Source organism: Oncorhynchus gorbuscha, unplaced genomic scaffold (assembly GCF_021184085.1).
Source record: "Oncorhynchus gorbuscha isolate QuinsamMale2020 ecotype Even-year unplaced genomic scaffold, OgorEven_v1.0 Un_scaffold_3153, whole genome shotgun sequence".
NCBI lineage: Eukaryota > Metazoa > Chordata > Actinopteri > Salmoniformes > Salmonidae > Oncorhynchus > Oncorhynchus gorbuscha.
In genome coordinates this window covers 1-22,069 of record NW_025747478.1, presented here as the reverse complement: position 1 = coordinate 22,069, position 22,069 = coordinate 1, and the positions used below count along the sequence as shown (strand labels likewise).

The window sequence follows — 22,069 nt, the reverse complement described above, 5'->3', positions numbered from 1 at the left end:
ACAACCAACTTGACAGATCTTGAAGAATTTAAAAAAGAATAATGTGCAAATATTGTACAATCCAGGTGTGCCAAGTCTTAGAGACAAAAAACCTCACAGCTCTAATCGCTGCCAAAGGTGATTCTGAAATGTGTTGACTCAATGGAGTGAATACTTATGGTACTGAATGGAGTGAATACTTATGGTACTGAATGGAGTGAATACTTATGGTACTCAATGGAGTGAATACTTATGGTACTCAATGGAGTGAATACTTATGGTACTGAATGGAGTGAATACTTATGGTACTGAATGGAGTGAATACTTATGGTACTCAATGGAGTGAATACTTATGGTACTGAATGGAGTGAATACTTATGGTACTGAATGGAGTGAATACTTATGGTACTGAATGGAGTGAAAAAGGGAATAAGGGGCCATTTATAGGGCAGAGGCGTAATGTTCCTTCTCCCCTTTGGTGAAGCAAAAGGTTTCATCTCAAACACCTTCGCCAAATGGTCCAGTTCAAAGGCCTAACTGGGATCTTAGCTAGCCGCTCTGCTTATCTCGTTTTCGGTCACTGCTAGTGGCTAGGTCATCCACCACGTTCCACTCAGAGAACACTCAGCCTATGTCTGTGTCCCAAATGGGCCCCTATTCGCTACGTAGTGTACTACTTTTGACCAGAGGGAATAGGAGGACCATGTGGAACTCTTTGTTCTCCTCCTGAGACCAGAACAAAAAACAAACCCAAAGAGACATCCAGGCTGAGATGGATGAGAGAAGGAGAGAGCGAGAGAGGAGATGAATAGAGCGAGAGAGCAAGAGTTCCAGGAATTGCGCTGAGAGAGATTTGCAGACGAGCTGAAGCGTTGCCTACGCAGAGACACGGGCGGACAGAGAGACAGTAGTGGAGCAGACAGTCGGACAGAGAGACAGTAGTGGAGCAGACAGTCGGACAGACAGACAGTAGTGGAGCAGAAAGTCGGACAGACAGACAGTAGTGGAGCAGACAGTCGGACAGACAGACAGTAGTGGAGCAGACAGTCGGACAGACAGACAGTAGTGGAGCAGACAGTCGGACAGACAGACAGTAGTGGAGCAGACAGTCGGACAGACAGACAGTAGTGGAGCAGACAGTCGGACAGAGAGACAGTAGTGGAGCAGAAAGTCGGACAGACAGACAGTAGTGGAGCAGACAGTCGGACAGACAGACAGTAGTAGAGCAGACAGTCGGACAGACAGACAGTAGTGGAGCAGACAGTCGGACAGACAGACAGTAGTGGAACAGACAGTCGGACAGAGAGACAGTAGTGGAGCAGACAGTCGGACAGACAGACAGTAGTGGAGCAGACAGTCGGACAGACAGACAGTAGTGGAGCAGACAGTTGGACAGAGAGACAGTAGTGGAGCAGACAGTCGGACAGACAGACAGTAGTGGAGCAGACAGTCGGACAGACAGACAGTAGTGGAGCAGACAGTCTGACAGACAGACAGTAGTGGAGCAGATAGTAGTGGAGCAGACAGTCGGACAGACAGACAGTAGTGGAGCAGACAGTCGGACAGACAGACAGTAGTGGAACAGACAGTCGGACAGACAGACAGTAGTGGAGCAGACAGTCGGACAGACAGACAGTAGTGGAGCAGACAGTCGGACAGACAGACAGTAGTGGAGCAGACAGTCGGACAGACAGACAGTAGTGGAGCAGATAGTAGTGGAGCAGACAGTCGGACAGACAGACAGTAGTGGAGCAGACAGTCGGACAGACAGACAGTAGTGGAGCAGACAGTCGGACAGACAGTAGTGGAGCAGACAGTCGGACAGACAGACAGTAGTGGACCAGACAGTCGGACAGACAGACAGTAGTGGACCAGACAGTCGGACAGACAGACAGTAGTGGACCAGACAGTCGGACAGACAGACAGTAGTGGAGCAGACAGTCGGACAGACAGACAGTAGTGGAACAGACAGTCGGACAGACAGACAGTGGTGGACCAGACAGTCGGACAGACAGCTCCAGTTTGACCATCTGTCAGTCTTACATCATGGCCCACCGTCTCACTACTTCCACCACAGCCCCACTTTTCTCCACACGGAGGCCCTGGCTGGAACACACAGCCTATGGCCCATACTCAAGAGCTGGGACAATAAACCCAAAATGAAAACGACCATACCGATCACTTAAGCAGGCATTTTTCTGATTATAGTTCTTCAGCTCTTCTCATGCTTTTCTTATGTACACACAGTGAAAACCTTCTGCAATTTAGCCCAATTTCTCCCTTTCACTGTAGAGAAAATTGCATCACCCAGCACCATAAACCCCACTGCTGACGTTGTCATTGGCTACGTCCCAAATGGTACTGTCCCAAATGGCACCCTATTCAATTCATAGTGAAGTGCACTTCATGGGTAGTAGGGTGCAATTTGAGATTCAACCATTCTTTTTGAATCATAACTGACCTCAAGGTTGTTACATGGAAAGCAGCTGTTCCCTTTACAGAACCCCCCTCTAAACCCCTCCAACCCGATGAGACACTATTTTATATAGAGCCTTAAATCTCCTGCGCACTCCAGCAGAAACATAAATAAGAAATGTCCGATTTATTTCAAACTGACAGGCTTGAGAATCCATATTGGATGCGATGGGCTCGCCGTGCCGCGGCCGGCAGTTTCTCTCACTCTCTCTCTGTCCCTCGCTCCCTCTCACTCTCTCTCTCTCTCTCTGTCCCTCTCTCCCTCTCGCTTTCTCTCTGTCCCTCTCTCTCTCTGTCCCTCTCGCTCTTTCTGTCCCTCTCTCCCTCTCGCTTTCTCTCTGTCCCTCTCTCCCTCTCGCTTTCTCTCTGTCCATCTCTCACTCTCTCTCTTTCTGTCCCTCTCTCCCTCTCGCTTTCTCTCTGTCCCTCTCTCCCTCTCTCTCTCTCTCTCTCTCTCTCTCTCTCTCTCTCTCTCTCTCTCTCTCTCTCTCTCTCTCTCTCTCTCTCTCCTCTCTCACTCTCTCACTCTCTCACTCTCTCTGTCCCTCGCTCCCTCTCACTCTCTCTCTGTCCCTCTCACTCTTTCTGTCCCTCTGTCCCTCTCGCTCTCTCTGTCCCTCTCGCTCTCTCTGTCCCTCTCTCCCTCTCACTTTCTCTCTGTCCCTCTCGCTCTCTCTGTCCCTCTCTCCCTCTCACTCTCTCTCTGTCCTCTCAGCTTCTTTCTGTCCTCGCTCCCTCTCGCTTTCTCTCTCTCGCTCTCTCTCTGTCCCTCTCGCTCTTTCTGTCGCTCCCTCTCACTCTCTCTCACTCTCCTCTCTCTCTCTCTCTGTCCGTCGCTCCCTCTCACTCCTCTCTGTCCTCTCACTCTTTCTGTCCCTCTGTCCCTCTCGCTCTCTCTGTCCCTCTCTCCCTCTCACTCTCTCTCTGTCCCTCTCGCTCTTTCTGTCCCTCGCTCCCTCTCGCTTTCTCTCTCTCACTTTCTCTCTGTCCCTCTCGCTCTTTCTGTCCCTCGCTCCCTCTCGCTTTCTCTCTGTCTCTGTCGCTCTCTCTGTCTCTGTCGCTCTCTCTGTCCTTCTCGCTCTCTCTGTCCTTCTCGCTCTCTCTGTCCCTCTCTCTCTCTCTGTCCCTCTCTCTCTGTCCCTCTCTCTCCCTCTCTGTCCCTCTCTCTCCCTCTCTGTCCCTCTCTCTCCCTCTCTGTCCCTCTCTCTCCCTCTCTGTCCCTCTCTCTCCCTCTCTGTCCCTCTCTCTCCCTCTGTCGCTCTTTTTCATTGACATGCTATGTTGCCAACTGTGGGCCCTAGTCGCCCCCCCCCCACACACACACACACACACACAAAAACTCAACCCCGCGTCCCATTCCGTACTTTAAGAGCCACTCTGCTGACATCTCCGGCCCTGTGGGGGGTGTGTGCGTTTCTTGTGTGTGTTTTCTTTGTGTGTGCGTGCCTGTGTGTGTGTGTGTGACTGGGGTGAGGCGAAGTGAGGTGAATCACTCTTGGCTGAAACGCCGGAGCAGGACAATGTGTCCTATGTCTCTGGAAAGGACCAGCTGGAGTACAACTTACTTGTATACAAGTACAAATACCCCCTTCTTCTTCATCCTCTACCTCTTCTTCTTCTTCTTCATCCTCTACTTCTTCTTCTTCCTCTACTTCTTCTTCTTCTTCTTCCTCTACTTCTTCTTCTTCTTCATCCTCTACTTCTTCTTCTTCTTCATCCTCTACTTCTTCTTCTTCTTCATCCTCTACTTCTTCTTCTTCTTCATCCTCTACTTCTTCTTCTTCATCCTCTACTTCTTCTTCTTCATCATCTACTTCTTCTTATCCTCTACCTCTTCTTCATCCTCTACTTCTTCTTCTTCTTCATCCTCTACTTCTTCTTCATCATCTACTTCTTCTTCTTCTTCATCCTCTTCTTCTTCTTCTTCATCCTCTACTTCTTCATCTACTTCTTCTTCTTCTTCATCCTCTACCTCTTCTTCTTCTTCTTCATCCTCTACTTCTTCTTCTTCATCCTCTACCTCTTCTTCTTCTTCTTCATCCTCTACCTCTTCTTCTTCTTCTTCATCCTCTACCTCTTCTTCTTCTTCTTCATCCTCTACTTCTTCTTCTTCTTCATCCTCTACTTCTTCTTCTTCCTCTACTTCTTCTTCTTCTTCTTCTTCCTCTACTTCTTCTTCTTCTTCTTCATCCTCTACTTCTTCTTCTTCTTCATCCTCTACTTCTTCTTCTTCTTCATCCTCTACTTCTTCTTCTTCATCATCTACTTCTTCTTCTTCTTCATCATCTACTTCTTCTTCTTCTTCATCATCTACTTCTTCTTCTTCTTCATCCTCTACTTCTTCTTCTTCTTCATCCTCTACCTCTTCTTCTTCATCCTCTACTTCTTCTTCTTCTTCATCCTCTACTTCTTCTTCTTCTTCATCCTCTACTTCTTCATCTACTTCTTCTTCTTCTTCATCCTCTACTTCTTCTTCTTCATCCTCTACTTCTTCTTCTTCATCCTCTACCTCTTCTTCTTCTTCATCCTCTACTTCTTCTTCTTCATCCTCTACTTCTTCTTCTTCATCCTCTACTTCTTCTTCTTCATCATCTACTTCTTCTTCTTCTTCATCCTCTACTTCTTCTTCTTCATCTACTTCTTCTTCTTCATCCTCTACTTCTTCTTCTTCATCCTCTACTTCTTCTTCTTCATCCTCTACTTCTTCTTCTTCATCTACTTCTTCTTCATCCTCTACTTCTTCTTCCTCATCCTCTACTTCTTCTTCCTCATCCTCTACTTCTTCTTCTTCATCTACTTCTTCTTCTTCTTCATCCTCTACTTCTTCTTCTTCATCTACTTCTTCTTCATCCTCTACCTCTTCTTCATCCTCTACCTCTTCTTCTTCTTCATCCTCTACCTCTTCTTCTTCTTCATCCTCTACTTCTTCTTCTTCTTCATCATCTACTTCTTCTTCTTCTTCATCCTCTACTTCTTCTTCTTCATAATCTACTTCTTCTTCTTCATCCTCTACTTCTTCTTCTTCATCCTCTACTTCATCCTCTGCTTCCTCTTCATCCTCTTCTTCTTCATCCTCTGCTTCCTCTTCATCCTCTGCTTCCTCTTCTTCTTCTTCATTCTCTACTTCTTCTTCTTCTTCATTCTCTACTTCTTCTTCTTCTTCATCCTCTACTTCTTCTTCTTCATCCTCTGCTTCCTCTTCATCCTCTTCTTCTTCATCCTCTGCTTCCTCTTCATCCTCTGCTTCCTCTTCTTCTTCTTCATTCTCTACTTCTTCTTCTTCTTCATCCTCTACTTCATCCTCTGCTTCCTCTTCATCCTCTTCTTCATCCTCTGCTTCCTCTTCATCCTCTGCTTCCTCTTCTTCTTCTTCATTCTCTGCTTCTTCTTCTTCTTCATCCTCTTCCTCTTCATCCTCTTCTTCTTCATCCTCTTCTTCATCCTCTGCTTCCTCTTCATTCTCTGCTTCTTCTTCTTCTTCTTCATCCTCTACTTCGCCGTTACACTGGATCCCAGTGTTTGCGTTCTCCTTTCCAGCAGCCTCAGTTCTCCTCTTCCCCTAAATCCACTCACTCACTCACTCACTCACTCACTCACTCACTCACTCACTCACTCACTCACGCTCGCTCTTCTCTCACATCTCTCACCTCTCTCTCTCACATCTCTCACCTCTCTCTCTCACTTCTCTCAACAATCGCTCTCACCTCTCTCTTTAAATTTCAATTCAATTTGTTTTATTGGCATGACGTAACAATGTACATATTGCCAAAGCTTACTTTGAAAATGTACAATATTAAAATAATAATAATCAATATTGTCAATGGGACAACGCTAACAAATATAATCATGGGTCAAAATTAGCCATACATTGAACAATAACAATAAGCACAGAGGTCATGTGCTAGTTGGTTGGTCTGTCAGACACTGTCCCTCATCTTGTGGCAGGCAGCTATGTAGGGCGCTGGCCAGGTCGCCGTTGTAGATGAGAACTTGTTCTCAACTGGCCGACCTGGTTAAATAAAGTCAGATCTGGATGTGGCCATTCTGGAACCAGGTTGCTTGGCATGCAGCACATACGTGTGTGCGTGTGTGTGTGCGTGTGTGTGTGTGCGTGTGTGTGTGTGCGTGTGTGTGTGTGTGTGTGTGTGTGTGTGTGTGTGTGTGTGTGTGTGGTGTGTGTGTGTGTGTGTGTGAGTGATTGTGCAAGCCCTTGAACGTGACTCCAATTGAGCTGCAACCAAACACACGCACACACACTCCCTTTCTCGGCTGCTTCCATGGACAGAGTCATGATGGTAAAGACTTGTATCTTCCCATACTGGTACCTGACTCTCCCCACTAATTACACTTGTATAGCTTTGTTTTTTTATATAAATAACCACTTGTTAATCACTTTTATATCGGTGATCGTCACATAAAAGCCGCCCATATGGGTCGTCTAATATATTGTGTGAGGCATTAAATTGGTGCTGAATTACAGTTTTATGGTGCAGGCTGTCCAGGCTGTGATTGATACCAGTGACACTTGGCCTGAGAGGGGATGTGTGGCTGTGTTTGGCCATTCCATAAATGTACCTAACAGAGCTTTCTGCTAGTGCTCTCAACTTCCCCATGGCTCAGCATAGGGCCAGGCTAGCAAGCAACCCATACCTTGGTGTGGAAAGGGTTTTTCTTTTAAATAGTTTAGGTTTGCTTCATTTATCTTAGTGAGTTTTGCACTTTGGGGGGTATTCCATTGGTTCCTTGTGCTGCGGCAAGCTAGGCCAATATCAAAGATCACAAAAACTGTTTTCGACCCAGGTCTGATAGAAAACGTGTGGGTTTGATGAATTCCCACCTTGACACTTTCAATGCATACAATTTGCCTTCATAGTACATCACATGAAGAAGGTGTAGCCAAGAGCGTCATAAGACTTGCTGTGAGCAGTCATTATAGCTCCTTATAGCAGCTCATATAAATGCACAATGTACTCAACACATTGGTGGCTAATAGGATCTAAGGAGTCCCAGGAGGTCTCGAGGCTCCATGAAATGGCCTGTGTTTTGCTTTCAGATGATTTCTGACTTTGTTTTGTTTGGCGGTGCCAAGCCTTTTTCCTGTTGCACACACACACACACACACACACACACACACACACACACACACACACACACACACACACACACACACACACACACACACACACACACACACACACACACACACACACACACACACACACATATATATACATGAACGTAGCCACACACACACTCATGAACACACACACACAGAGCAACTTTTTCTCCCCAGATCAGCTCCATTCACCTCCTTTGCTTTATTGGCTATGGACTGTTCAAGGACACGGCTCATGTTGCTAGTGGTTACTGTTAGTGAAGTGACCCGTCAGAAACCTGTTACATTTTGTGTGAAAGACGGACCCAGAGACATCTTTTCTGGAACTGCTGTTTCTTCTTCACGTGCGTGTGCCTTACTGTTTGTCAGTGTGAACACGCCAGTGTCAACAATGCTTGTGACTCTCTCGTTCTTTGTCATGTCTCTCATTCTTTCACTCTCCTCTCTTTCTCTCTCTCTCTCTCTACTTTCTTTCTTTTCTTTCTCTTGCTATCAGTCTCGCTCTCTCTTCTTGTCCCCCTGTTCTCCACCCTTCTGACTCGGATAACTACGGTTCAATTTCCAAGCTATCTTGCCTTGTTTTAGAGTCCTGTTTATCTCTTTTTAAACTTCTCATGATATACACTGCTCAAAAAAATAAAGGGAACACTTAAACAACACAATGTAACTTCAAGTCAATCGCACTTCTGTGAAATCAAACTGTCCACTTAGGAAGCAACACTGATTGACAATAAATTTCACATGCTGTTGTGCAAATGGAATAGACAACAGGTGGAAATTATAGGCATTTAGCAAGACGCCCCCAATAAAGGAGTGGTTCTGCAGGTGGTGACCACAGACCACTTCTCAGTGCCTATGCTTCCTGGCTGATGTTTTTGTCACTTTTGAATGCTGGCGGTGCTTTCACTCTAGTGGTAGCATGAGACGGAGTCTACAACCCACACAAGTGGCTCAGGTAGTGCAGTTCATCCAGGATGGCACATCAATGCGAGCTGTGGCAAGAAGGTTTTCTGTGTCTGTCAGCGTAGTGTCCAGAGCATGGAGCGCTACCAGGAGACAGGCCAGTACATCAGGAGACGTGGAGGAGGCCGTAGGAGGGCAAAATACACTGAATGTACAAAACATTAGGAACATCCTCCTAATATTGAGTTGCACCCCCGTTTGTCCTCAGAACAGCCTCAATTTGTTGGGGCATGGGCTCTACAAGGTGTCAAGAGTTCCACAGGGATGCTGGCCCCCATGTTGTCTCCAATGCTTCCCACAGTTGTGTCAAGTTGGCTGGATGTCCTTTCATCTACACTGATTGAAGTGGATTTAACAGGTGACATCAATAAGGGAAGACCACCTGGATTCACCTGGTCAGTCTGTCATGGATAGAGCAAGTGTTCCTAATGTTTCGTACACTCAGTGTAAGTTGTAGTGACTGAATAGACGCTGAAGCAAGCACACTAAGTGCTGGTATCAATACAGTTGTTGAGGCAGCCCTACAGAGGTGATGCATAGCCCTCCCATCTCTCTCTCTCTCTCCCCCTCTTTATCTTTCCATATCTCCTACTCTCTCTCCTCACCTTCTCTTTCTCTTTCTTTCTCCTCTCTCTCACTACCTCCCACCCTCTCCATCTTTCCATATCTCCCTACTCTCTCACTCCCATCCTCTTTCTCTCTTTCTCTCTCTCACTACCTCTTCTTTCTTTCTCTCTTTCTTTCTCTCACTCTCCCACCCTCTTTCTCTCTTTCTTCTCCCTCTCTCCACTACCTCCCACCCTCTTTCTCTCTTTTCTTTCTCCCCCCCTCTCCATCTTCTCCATCTTTCCATATCTCCTACTCTCTCACTACTTCCCATCCTCTTTCTCTCTTTCTTTCTCTCTCTCACTACCTCTCACACTCTTTCTTTCTCTCTTTCTTTCTCCCTCTCTCTCACTACCTCCCACCTTTCTTTATCTTTCCATATCTCCTTTCCATACTCTCTCACTACCTCCCACCCTCTTTCTCTCTTTCTTTCTCCTACTCTCTCACTACCTCCCACCTTCTCTTTCTTTCTCCCTCTCTCTCACTACCTCCCACCCTCTCTATCTTTCCATATCTCCTACTCTCTCACTACCTCCCACCTTCTCTTTCTTTCTCCCTCTCTCTCACTACCTTCTATCTTTCCATATCTCCTACTCTCTCACTACCTCCCACCCTCCCTTTCTTTATCTTTCCCACCTTCTCTTTCTTTCTCCCTCTCTCTCACACCTCCCAGCTCTCTATCTTTCCATATCTCTCTTCTACCTCCCACCTTCTCTTTCTTCCTCCCTCTCTCTCACTACCTCCCACCCTCATCTTTCCATATATCCTACTCTCTCTAGCTCCCACCTTCTCTTTCTCTTTCTTTCTCCCCTCTCTCACTACCTCCCGCACTCTTTCTTTCCTCTTTCTTTCTCTCTCTCACTACCTCCCACACCCTTTCTTTCTCTCTTTCCTTTCTCTCTCTTTCGCTCTCTCTTCTCTCCCTCACTCCCCCACTCCTTGTCCCATATTAACTTAAATTTGAGTAAAGATGTAATGATGGCGCGTGAGAAATAAAGTGACGGTCAGCCGTAAATCCACCAGAAATGAAATGAGACTAATTGTGCCATTAAGGTTATTTCCCTCGCTCTCTCTCATCTCTATTCCCCCCCCCCCCACCCTCCCTGTCTCATATTACCCTTGAATTTGAGTAAAGATGTAATGGCGGCGCGTGGGAGTCAAAGTGGCGGCCGGCTGTAAATCTACCAGAAATGAGACTAATTGTACCATTAAGATTTTAGACTCGGCACATTTCTCACTGTAAATTGTCCGGGGGGGGGGGCAGAGGGGGGTCTGGATGTTGGGAAGAGCTCCTTTCGGGATGAAAGGCGCTGAGTCGGCGGGACGGTCTAAGGGGAGAGCAGTGATAAAAGTACTATCTCAGCTTCACGGGATGGCTTAAGTGCGTTCTAAGGACACAGCTCCTAAGTACCTCTGGCTGAGATTGGCTAGGCCACCACAAGTTTTGGGGTGTGTGTGTGTGTGTGTGTATGTTTGCGTAAAACAGCCAGGTTGTCTTGACATCAGAGTTCTCTTTTGATCTGAGAGGGATGTGGGATTGTACTCTAATAATAAACTTAGAGGAGATATATTATTACTAGAGTACAATCCCACATCCCTCTCAGATCAAAAGAGAACTCTGGTGTCAAGAGAGGGTATATATACATACATATACACACGCAACATTCTCAGTCAGACAAGGTTGGTCTTGAACGTGCTTCTAGCCAAAGTGCTTCTACACCTGTATTGCTTGCTGTTTGGGGTTTTAGGCTGGGTTTCTGTACAGCACTTTGAGATATCAGCTGATGTAGGAAGGGCTTTATAAATACATTTGATTAGAAGCACCTATTGTGACATAGCTCCAGTTGTTCCTTTACATTTCTCCTAAAACATTGGGGCCCCAATTCAATCTATTGCAGTTAAAGGAAACTGCACTGCAGGGTCACTCCTCAATACAACTGCAGTACATTAGAATGTCTGGAACACAAATGTGTGTTTCTCCAGGGGTTTGGCGATTGCTCCATCCTCCCAGAAGTCCTTGGACATAAGGAGGACGAAACCGAGCTGATCCTGGACAGTGGCATTCTCACGCTATGTCTCACCTCTGATCCCTGCCTTGACCCCACTCCCACCTTGACCTCTAAGACTTTTAACCCCATCCCAACTCCTACCCTGACCACCAGGAGAGGAGAGGGAAATGGTAGTGGATGAGGAGGGAGAGGAGGACGTGGTGGATGTGAATGGTAGACAGGGGCAAACCGTGGATTCCTACCACAGAAAACCTCCACCGTCGTCTCTGGAGCTCAGGAGCTCAGGAGCAGGTGAATGCTCTACTCCTCTGCAGTATTGTGCCTTGGCAAGTCAGACGACAGATGTCTGGCTTCCACCTCTACATCAGTGCTGGCCAACAGGGGGCAGCAGTGTGTGCAGACTATCTCCAGCCTAGCTGGAACACACCAGACTTTAGTCAATTTCTCAAATCAAATCAAAGTTTATTTGTCACGTGCGCCAAATACAACAGGTGTAGGTAGACCTTATAGTGAAATGCTTATTTACTGGCTCTAACCAATAGTGCAAAAAAGGTATTAGTTGAACAATAGGTAAGTAATGAAATAAAAACAACAGTAAAGAGGCTATATACAGTAAAGAGGCTATATACAGTAAAGAGGCTATATACAGTAAAGAGGCTATATACAGTAAAGAGGCTCTATACAGTAAAGAGGCTCTATACAGTAAAGAGGCTCTATACAGTAGAGAGGCTCTATACAGTAGAGAGGCTCTATACAGTAGAGAGGCTATATACAGTAGAGAGGCTATATACAGGAGGCTATATACAGTAGAGAGGCTATATACAGTAAAGAGGCTATATACAGTAAAGAGGCTATATACAGTAAAGAGGCTATATACAGTAAAGAGGCTATATACAGTAAAGAGGCTATATACAGTAAAGAGGCTCTATACAGTAGAGGCTCTATACAGTAGAGGCTATATACAGTAGAGAGGCTATATACAGTAGAGAGGCTATATACAGGAGGCTATATACAGTAGAGAGGCTATATACAGTAGAGAGGCTATATACAGTAGAGAGGCTATATACAGTAGAGAGGCTATATACAGTAGAGGGGCTCTATACAGTAGCGAGGCTATATACAGTAGCGAGGCTATATACAGTAGCGAGGCTACATACAGTAGCGAGGCTATATACAGACACTGGTTAGTCAGGCTGATTGAGGTAGTATGTACATGTAGATATGGTTAAAGTGACTATGCATATATGATGAACAGAGAGTAGCAGTAGTGTAAAAGAGGGGTTGGCAGGTGGTGGGTGGGACACAATGCAGATAGCCCGGATAGCCACAGTGTGGGAGCACTGGTTGGTCAGGCCAATTGAGGTAGTATGTACATATATACATGAATGTATAGTTAAAGTGACTGTGGATATATGATAAACAGAGAGTAGCAGCAGTGGAATAGGCTTTGTCGTGTCCTCTTCACGACCGTCTTGGTGTGTTTGGACCATTCTAGTGTGTTGTTGATGTGGACACCAATGAACTTGAAGCTCTCACCCTGCTCCACTACAGCCCCGTCGATGAGAATTGGGGCGTGCTCAGTTCTCCTTTTCCTGTAGTCCACAATAATCGGATAGGTTGTTATTCTGGCACCACCCGGCCAGGTCTCTGACCTCCTCCCTATAGGCTGTCTCGTTGTTGTCGGTGATCAGGCCTACCACTGTTGTGTCGTCTACAAACTTAATGATGGTGTTGGAGTTGTGCCTGGCCATGCAGTCGTGGGTGAACAGGAAGTACAGGAAGGGACTGAGCACGCACCCCTGAGGGGCTCCAGTGTTGAGGATCAGCGTGGCAGATGTGTTGCTACCTACCCTCACCAGCTGGGGACGGCCCGTCAGGAAGTCCAGGATCCAGTTGCAGAGTGAGGTGTTTAGTCCCAGGATCCTTAGCTTAGTGATGTGCTTTGAGGGTACTATGGTGTTGAACGAAGACCACCGTTGCTTATTGGGTCAGTATTATATTATACATGTTACTGCTATACATTCACAGTGCTGACCGTTGTTATTTAGGGAGAAGGTGGTGGGAGTGTGGCTGGGGACAGGATTAAACCAGTTTGTCTTGCCATCTTGACAGGTGAAGGAGGAAGGTGGAGATGGTACTGTGGAGAAGCTGGAGTCCAGAGCCCTCTTTGATCAGCTCTCTCTAGGTCAGTCTGTGAATTCCTGGGTGGAGACTGGGGACAGCGAGGCGGACTTGGACTCCAGGAACGGAAGATCAGAACTCATCCTCACAGACACAGAGTTAGTACCGCTCTTCTTCGGAATACAAATATTGGTTTAAATGTTTTACAAAATACCAACACTCAATCCAAAAATATTAGTCACATGCTTTGTAAACTGCAGCTGTAGACTAATAGTGAAATGCTTACTTATGGGCCTTCCTAACAATGCAGAGAGAAAGAAAATAGAGAAATAATAGAAAATTAAAACCACATAATAATAAACACACAATGAGTAATGATAACGTGGCTATATTCCGGCGCCGACAGAGATGGCCGCCTCGCCTTGCGTTCCTAGGAAACTATGCAGTATTTTGCAGTATAAGGTAGTTGTTGTGAAATTGTTAGGTAGATTACTTGTTAGATATTACTGCATGGTCGGAACTAGAAGCACAAGCATTTCACTACACACGCATTAACATACATTTGTATGTGACATTTGATTTGATTTGGTACAAGTACCGAGTCGATGTGCAGGGGTACCAGGTAATTGAGGTAGATATGTACATATAACTAGGAATAAATTGACAAGGCAACAGGTTTGATAATAAACAGTAGCAGCAGTGTATGTGATGAGTCAAAGTGTAAAAATGGTGTGCAAAGAGGATCAATGCAGATAGTCCGGGTAGCTATATGATTAACTATTTAGTTATATCTTATGGCTTGAGGGTAGAAGCTGTTCAGGGTCCTGTTGGTTCCACACTTGGTGCATCGGTACCGTGCAGTAGCAGAGAGAACAGTCTATGACCAGGGTGGCTGGAGTCTTTGACCATTTTTAGAGCCTTCCTCTGACACCGCCTGGTATCGAGGTCCTGGACGGCAGGAAGCTTGGCCCCAGAGATGTACTGGGCCGTACACACTACCCTCTGTAGTATTTTGTGGTCGGATGCCAAGCAGTTACCATACCAAGCGGTGATGCAGCAAGTCAAGATGCTCTTGATGGTGCAGCTGTAGAACTTTTTGAGGATCTGAGGGACCAAGACAAATCTTTTCAGTCTCCTGAGGGGCCTCCGTGTTGAGGGTCAGCGTGGTTGAGGTGTTCAGTCCCAGGGTCGTTGGACACACGTACTCATTCAAGGGTTTTCCTTTATTTTACTATTTTATACATTATTATTCTACAGTGTGGACATCAAAACTATGAAATAACACATGTGGAATCATGTAGTAACCAAAAAAGTGTTGAACAAATCCAAATATATTTTAGAATTTAGATTCTTTGAAGTAGCCACACTTTGCCTTGATGACAGCTTTGCACACTCTTGTAATTCTCTCTACCAGCTTCACCTAGAATGCTTTTCCAACAGTCTTGAAGGAGTTCCCACATATGCTGAGCATTTTCCTTCACTCTGCGGTTCAACTCATCCCAAACCATCTCCGTTGAGTAGGGGTTGGGTGATTGTGGAGGCCAGGTCATCTGATGCAGCACTCCATCATTCTCCTTCTTGGTAAAATAGCCCTTACACAGCCTGGAGTTTTGTCATTGTCCCTAGATAAATCACAGACAGTGTCACCAGCAAAGCTCCATCACACCACCACCTCCATGCTTGACGGCGGGAACCACACATGCGGAGATCATCCGTTCACCTACACTGCGTCTCACAAAGACGTAATCTCACATTACGACTCATCAGACCAAAGGACAGAGTTGCACTGGTCTAATGTCCATGGCTCAAGTTTCTTGGCCCAAGAAAGTCTCCTCTTATTATCGTTGTCCTTTAGGAGTGGTTTCTTTGCAGCAATTCGACCATGAATGCCTGATTCACACAGTCTCCTCTGAACAATTGATGTTGAGATGTCTGTTACTTGAACTCTGTGAAGCATTTATTTGAGCTACAATCTGAGGTGCAGTTAACTCTAATGAACTTATCCTCTGCAGCAGAGGTAACTCTGGGTCTTCCTTTCCTGTGGTGGTCCTCATGAGAGACAGTTTCATCATAGCGCTAGATGGTTTTTGCCACTGCACTTGAAAAAACTTTAAAAGTTCTTGACATTTTCCGTACTGACTGACCTTCATGTCTTAAAGTAATGATGGACTGTCGTTTCTCTTTGCTTATTTGAGCTGTTCTTGCCATAATATGGACTTGATCTTTAACTAAATAGGGCTATCTTCTGTATACCACCTTTACCTTGTCACAACACAACTGATTGGCTCAAATGCATTAAGATGGAAAGAAATTCCACAAATTAACAAGGCACACCTGTTAATTGAAATGCATTACAGGTGACTACCTCATGAAGCTGGTTGTGAGAATGCTAAGAGTGGGCAAAGTTGTCATCAAGGCAAAGGGTGGCGACTATATAAAATATATTTGTATTTGTTTAACACTTTTTTGTTGATTACATGATTACATGATCTGGTATGTAGTATGTCATAGTTTTGTTGTCACTATTATTCTACAATGTAGAAATACTCAAATGAGTAGGTGTGTCCAAACCTTTGACTGATACTGCATATCATCCATGTCTTTTTTCAGCCACGACTCCGTGAAACAGTTCTTCAGGTCCCGTTGATAGGATAGTCTCGACCGGAGCTTGTTCAGTTTGTTCTGTACGATTGCCAAATGAACGGAAGGTAGAGGCAAATTATTTATGTGTCAGGGTGCCCAATACATCGTCCTCTTTTACACCACCTCTTCCTTTTAGTGAAAGCTTCTGGCCTTCAGAAAAGCTATGTTCGTTGGAAACATGCAGAAAAAAATAAAAATCTAAAAGTTTAAAATGACAAAATGAATAGAATGTAATCTACCTTGTTTAGTGTCATTTATATCAGACAGTGGGTTGAGTAAGAGTTACATGTCATTACATTAATTCTCAAAAATGTAGTTGATCTGCTCATTCTCTGGCTCTCTAGTAGGCTTGGCGCCCCCCTGCTGGTAACATGATGGTATGGCAGGCAGTGACTCCAGTGACATTGCCTGAGTCAGTCATACACACAGTATATCTGAACCATGATCTGAAAATACAGGATTGGACAGTGTTTCCCAACTTGTTTTTGCACTAGCACTAACAAACCTGATTCAAATCAAATGTATTTATAAAGCCCTTTTTATTTATTTATTATTTATTTATTTCACCTTTATTTAACCAGGTAGGCAAGTTGAGAACAAGTTCTCATTTACAATTGCGACCTGGCCAAGATAAAGCAAAGCAGTTCGACAGATACAACGACACAGAGTTACACATGGAGTAAAACAAACATACAGTCAATAATACAGTATAAACAAGTCTATATACGATGTGAGCAAATGAGGTGAGAAGGGAGGTAAAGGCAAAAAAGGCCATGGTGGCAAAGTAAATACAAAATAGCAAGTAAAACACTGGAATGGTAGATTTGCAATGGAAGAATGTGCACAGTAGAAATAAAAATAATGGGGTGCAAAGGAGAGAAATAAATGAATTAATTAAATACAGTAAGGAAAGAGGTAGTTGTTTGGGCTAAATTATAGGTGGGCTATGTACAGGTGCAGTAATCTGTGAGCTGCTCTGACAGTTGGTGCTTAAAGCTAGTGAGGGAGATAAGTGTTTCCAGTTTCAGAGATTTTTGTAGTTTGTTCCAGTCATTGGCAGCAGAGAACTGGAAGGAGAGGCGGCTAAAGAAAGAATTGGTTTTGGGGGTGACTAGAGAGATATACATATGCTACAGGTGGGAGATGCTATGGTGACCAGCGAGCTAAGGGGGGACTTTACCTAGCAGGGTCTTGTAGATGACATGGAGCCAGTGGGTTTGGCGACGAGTATGAAGCGAGGGCCAGCCAACGAGAGCGTATAGGTCGCAATGATGGGTAGAATATATGGGGCTTTGGTGACAAAACGGATTGCACTGTGATAGACTGCATCCAATTTGTTGAGTAGGGTATTGGAGGCTATTTTGTAAATGACATCGCCAAAGTCGAGGATTGGTAGGATGGTCAGTTTTACAAGGGTATGTTTGGCAGCATGAGTGAAGGATGCTTTGTTGTGAAATAGGAAGCCAATTCTAGATTTAACTTTGGATTGGAGATGTTTGATATGGGTCTGGAAGGAGAGTTTACAGTCTAACCAGACACCTAAGTATTTGTAGTTGTCCACGTATTCTAAGTCAGAGCCGTCCAGAGTAGTGATGTTGGACAGGTGTCACAAAGTGCTGTACAGAAACCCAGCCTTAAAACCCAAACAGCAAGCAATGCAGATGTAGAAACATGGTGGCTAGGAAAAACTCCCTGGAAAGGCAGGAACCTAGGAAGAAACCTAGAGAGGAACCAGGCTCTGAGGGGTGGCCAGTCCTCTCCTGGCTCTCACTCACATCCATAACAGTCTCACTCACGTCCATAACAGCCTCACTCACGTCCATATCAGCCTCACTCACATCCATAACAGTCTCACTCACGTCCATAACAGCCTCACTCACGTCCATAACAGCCTCACTCACGTCCATAACAGCCTGTCCATAACAGCCTCACTCACGTCCATAACAGCCTCACTCACGTCCATAACAGCCTCACTCACATCCATAACAGCCTCACTCACGTCCATAACAGTCTCACTCACGTCCATAACAGCCTCACTCACATCCATAACAGCCTCACTCACATCCATAACAGTCTCACTCACATCCATAAGTCTCACTCACGTCCATAACAGTCTCACTCACGTCCATAACAGTCTCACTCACGTCCATAACAGCCTGTCCATAACAGTCTCACTCACGTCCATAACAGCCTCACTCACGTCCATAACAGCCTCACTCACGTCCATAACAGCCTCACTCACGTCCATAACAGTCTCACTCACGTCCATAACAGTCTCACTCACGTCCATAACAGCCTCACTCACGTCCATAACAGCCTCACTCACGTCCATAAGTCTCACTCACGTCCATAACAGCCTGTCCATAACAGTCTCACTCACGTCCATGTAGCCTCACCACGTCCATAACAGCCTCACTCACGTCCATAACAGCCTCCTCCGTCCATAACAGCCTGTCCATAACAGTCTCACTCACGTCCATAACAGCCTCACTCACGTCCATAACAGCCTCACTCACGTCCTAACAGCCTCACTCGCGTCCATAACAGCCTCACTCCCGTCCATAACAGCCTCACTCACGTCCATAACAGCCTCACTCACGTCCATAACAGCCTCACTCACGTCCATAACAGCCTCACTCCGTCCATAACAGCCTCACTCACGTCCATAACAGCCTCACTCACGTCCATAACAGCCTCACTCACGTCCATAACAGTCTCACTCCGTCCATAACAGTCTCACTCCACGTCCATAATAGCCTCACTCACGTCCATAACAGCCTCACTCACGTCCATAACAGTCTCACTCACGTCCATAACAGCCTCACTCCGTCCATAACAGCCTGTCCATAACAGTCTCACTCATCCATAACAGCCTCACTCACGTCCATAACAGCCTGTCCATAACAGCCTGTCCATAACAGCCTGTCCATAAGTCTCACTCACGTCCATAAGTCTCACTCACGTCCATAACAGCCTCATTCATATTCGACTACATCTCTTGTCGCTTGAGATGGATACCAAATCCAATTTATCAGCTCGTCTTTGCCCGTTGGAATAGGAGATCACATACTAGTTAAATCGGGATTCGTTACTCTGAAATCTCTATCATTTCCCCCTTTGGCAAAGGTCTGTATTCAAAGTGTCTCAGAGTAGGGGTGCTGATTTCAGGTCAGTTTTGCCTTTTTAGATCATCATGAATAATATACAGGGAAGCTGATCCTAGGACAGTACTCGTGTTAAGGTATGAGGTTTATTGCAGAGTAAATTATTTAAATTGAATGGTTATACAGACCCACTAGCCGCACATATTGTAGGAGGGAACATTTCTACCTGGGAACCTAAAGGGTTGTGTTATTTCCAGTGCTACTGTTTAAACAGTGGGAATAAGTTGCAAAAATGTCTTGCCATATCATATCCTCACGCGGTACATAATAACAATAATACAGTATCAAAACTGAACAACGTATCGTACTGCACTACCAATATCCCAACTGGTACAGTAAAGTGGTTGATTGATTGATATACCTAATGGTTGATGTGTTCTCCCCTAGCTCGGTGCATTTGATTGGCACAGAGAGGAGAAAGAGGAGGGGCCAGGGAGGAGGACGACACAGGTAGGACAACAGAACTCGCTGTAAGCCACAGGCAACACACACACATTCTACATTCACCATCACTTCTGGTTGTTATTTAAAGTGTCTCATGGGGGACAAAACATAATTAACCAAACCCAGAATCGGTCAGGAAACACCCCTCCAAGACCGAAATATAGTTTTTTCTAATGAGCAACAGAAAAACACATGTTCCAATCGACGTGTTCAGTCACTCTTTAACCTCTCGTGAACTGGGAAAAGACCCTTGGGGTCAGAAACCTCTCTTGCAAGGGGGAGCTGGCAAGAGGTCAGTAGGAAGCAGTCAGCGTGTAGATACAGAACAGGTGAACGTACAGGGACATTACAATCAATTAGTGGTTAACAACATGGCGTATGCTCTCAGTGATCTACCTGAGAGGGAGGAAGGAGAGGGAGAGGAGACCCCTGCCTTCAGTCACTGGGGACCCCCACACAGGTAAGGGCTGTGTCCATGTGTGTCCATTTGTCTGTCTGTCTATGTGTCCAAGTGGATACTGACAAAGTATCTTTTTCTAATGAAACATTTAACAGATTCACTAAATTCACCTTGTTGTTTGGGTGACGGTTTTTGTTTTTAGTTTATCGGGTACAGAAGGACTGGGGAAAGAATCATTAGAAAACGTGTAGTTTGGAACCTGGATGATAACTTCTCACAGTAAAAAGAAATGTTAAACTCCAGGCCCACCTAATAGAGAGCAATGTGATCATAACTGCAGTGGTTGTGTGTGTACCTGGACCTGTGTGAGTGTGTTTTTATTTGATTTATTTTAATTTTATTTTATTTCACCTTTATTTAACCAGGTAGGCTAGTTGAGAACAAGTTCTCATTTGCAACTGCGACCTGGCCAAGATAAAGCATAGCAGTGTGAGCAGACAACACAGAGTTACACATGGAGTAAACAATTAACAAGTCAATAACACAGAGAAAAAGGGAGTCTATATACAATGTGTGCAAAAGGCATGAGGAGGTAGGCGAATAATTACAATATTGCAGATTAACACTGGAGTGATAAATGATCAGATGATCATGTATAGGTAGAGATATTGGTGTGCAAAAGAGCAGAAAAGTAAATAAATAAAAACTGTGGGGATGAGGTAGGTGAAAATGGGTGTGCTATTTACCAATAGATTATGTACAGCTGCAGCGATCGGTTAGCTGCTCAGATAGCTGATGTTTGAAGTTGGTGAGGGAGATAAGTCTCCCAACTTCAGCGATTTTTGCAATTCGTTCCAGTCACAGGCAGCAGAGAACTGGAACGAAAGGCGGCCGAATGAGGTGTTGGCTTTAGGGATGATCAATGAGATACACCTGCTGGAGCGCGTGCTACGGATGGGTGTTGCCATCGTGACCAGTGAGCTGAGATAATGCGGACCTTTGCCTAGCATGGCCTGTGTGGGGTAGTGTGCAGGGCCATAACCAGGGTTTGTGTTTTAGTGTTATTAGATGGACTGAGGTGAATGAACCTACAGCAGCCAAGGTCATAATGGTGTTAATGCTTGTTTTTGTTGTTCTCCAAATAGAATTTGGATGTTTTTAAAATTATATTGAAATGCAGTAAATGAGCTTCAACTTTCCAAAACGGTGGGGAGGGAAGGTTTCCCCCCCCCAGCATTGTTTTGGGGAAAGTTTAAACAAATTTACTTCATTTCTATACAATAAAAAATAAGCGTTCAAATTCTATTTGGAGAACAACAAAAACAAGCATTAACACCATTATGACCTTGGCTGCTGTAGGTTCATTCACCTCAGTCCATCTACAAACTCACAGCCTATTAGCTATACAGTTTTAATGTTATACCTCAGAAAGGATGGAAATATGACAAATGATTCACACTGACACATAGTATCAGTGACAAAATGAAAACCGAGGACATTTTTTGGAACTATTGTTTGCGTGTTTATTGCATTTTAATGTAAGGCCTATAAGGAAGATTGGTCAATGGGAGATGTTTATATATGAAACATATCTTATGCGTTTCAGTTCCTAACTTGTTTGATAAGATTAGTACAGATTTTCTCAGGGGTCCCCACATGGGGCCGCGACCTCCAGTTTGGGAACCACGGTACTAACTTTTCCCTCTGCCTCCCTCCCTCCCTCCCGCGTTGCGTCCCGCCTCAGCCTCACCACTGAGCACCACATCATCAGTCTTCCTCAGTAGCCTACTCTCTGTAAAGCAAAGTTATTGTGTGAATTTAGTAGCGTATTTTTGCTCCTGCTGGTAGGCTCCGTTTAACGTTAGCTTTTGCTTCTTGCGTCATCTTTCTAGCTAGCTAGGTAATATTAGCCAGAGCCCTGCCGACAGACCCACCTGACTGACTGACATATCTATAGCTTGTGCACTCATTCTCCGAGTGTCGTTATTTGTTTGTGTGTGGGTTGTCTGTTAGACACGGCAGGGTCGCTGGATCGTTTTAAAATGGCCTTTTGTTTGTTCCTGGTCGGCTCTCGGCCTGTGCCACGAGAGGGCAGAGTTAGCCGTTTGAGAGTGTGGTGAATGTGTTTTGAAAAGGCATATCTGGGGAC

General features: G+C 45.1%; 1 protein-coding gene across 1 annotated transcript in view; it reads left to right on the top strand.

Moving 5' to 3' along the window:
• Window positions 1-20,171, top strand: part of LOC124027378 (inaD-like protein) — a 42,758-nt gene extending 22,587 nt beyond the window's left edge. Inside the window, exons 8-10 of the mRNA XM_046339825.1 lie at window positions 13,261-13,427; window positions 19,464-19,526; window positions 19,909-20,171. Coding sequence (XP_046195781.1) covers window positions 13,261-13,427; window positions 19,464-19,526; window positions 19,909-19,984 — 306 coding nt within the window. The 3' untranslated portion in view covers window positions 19,985-20,171. The remainder of the gene's footprint in view (window positions 1-13,260; window positions 13,428-19,463; window positions 19,527-19,908) is intronic.
• Window positions 20,172-22,069: the final 1,898 nt, after the last annotated feature.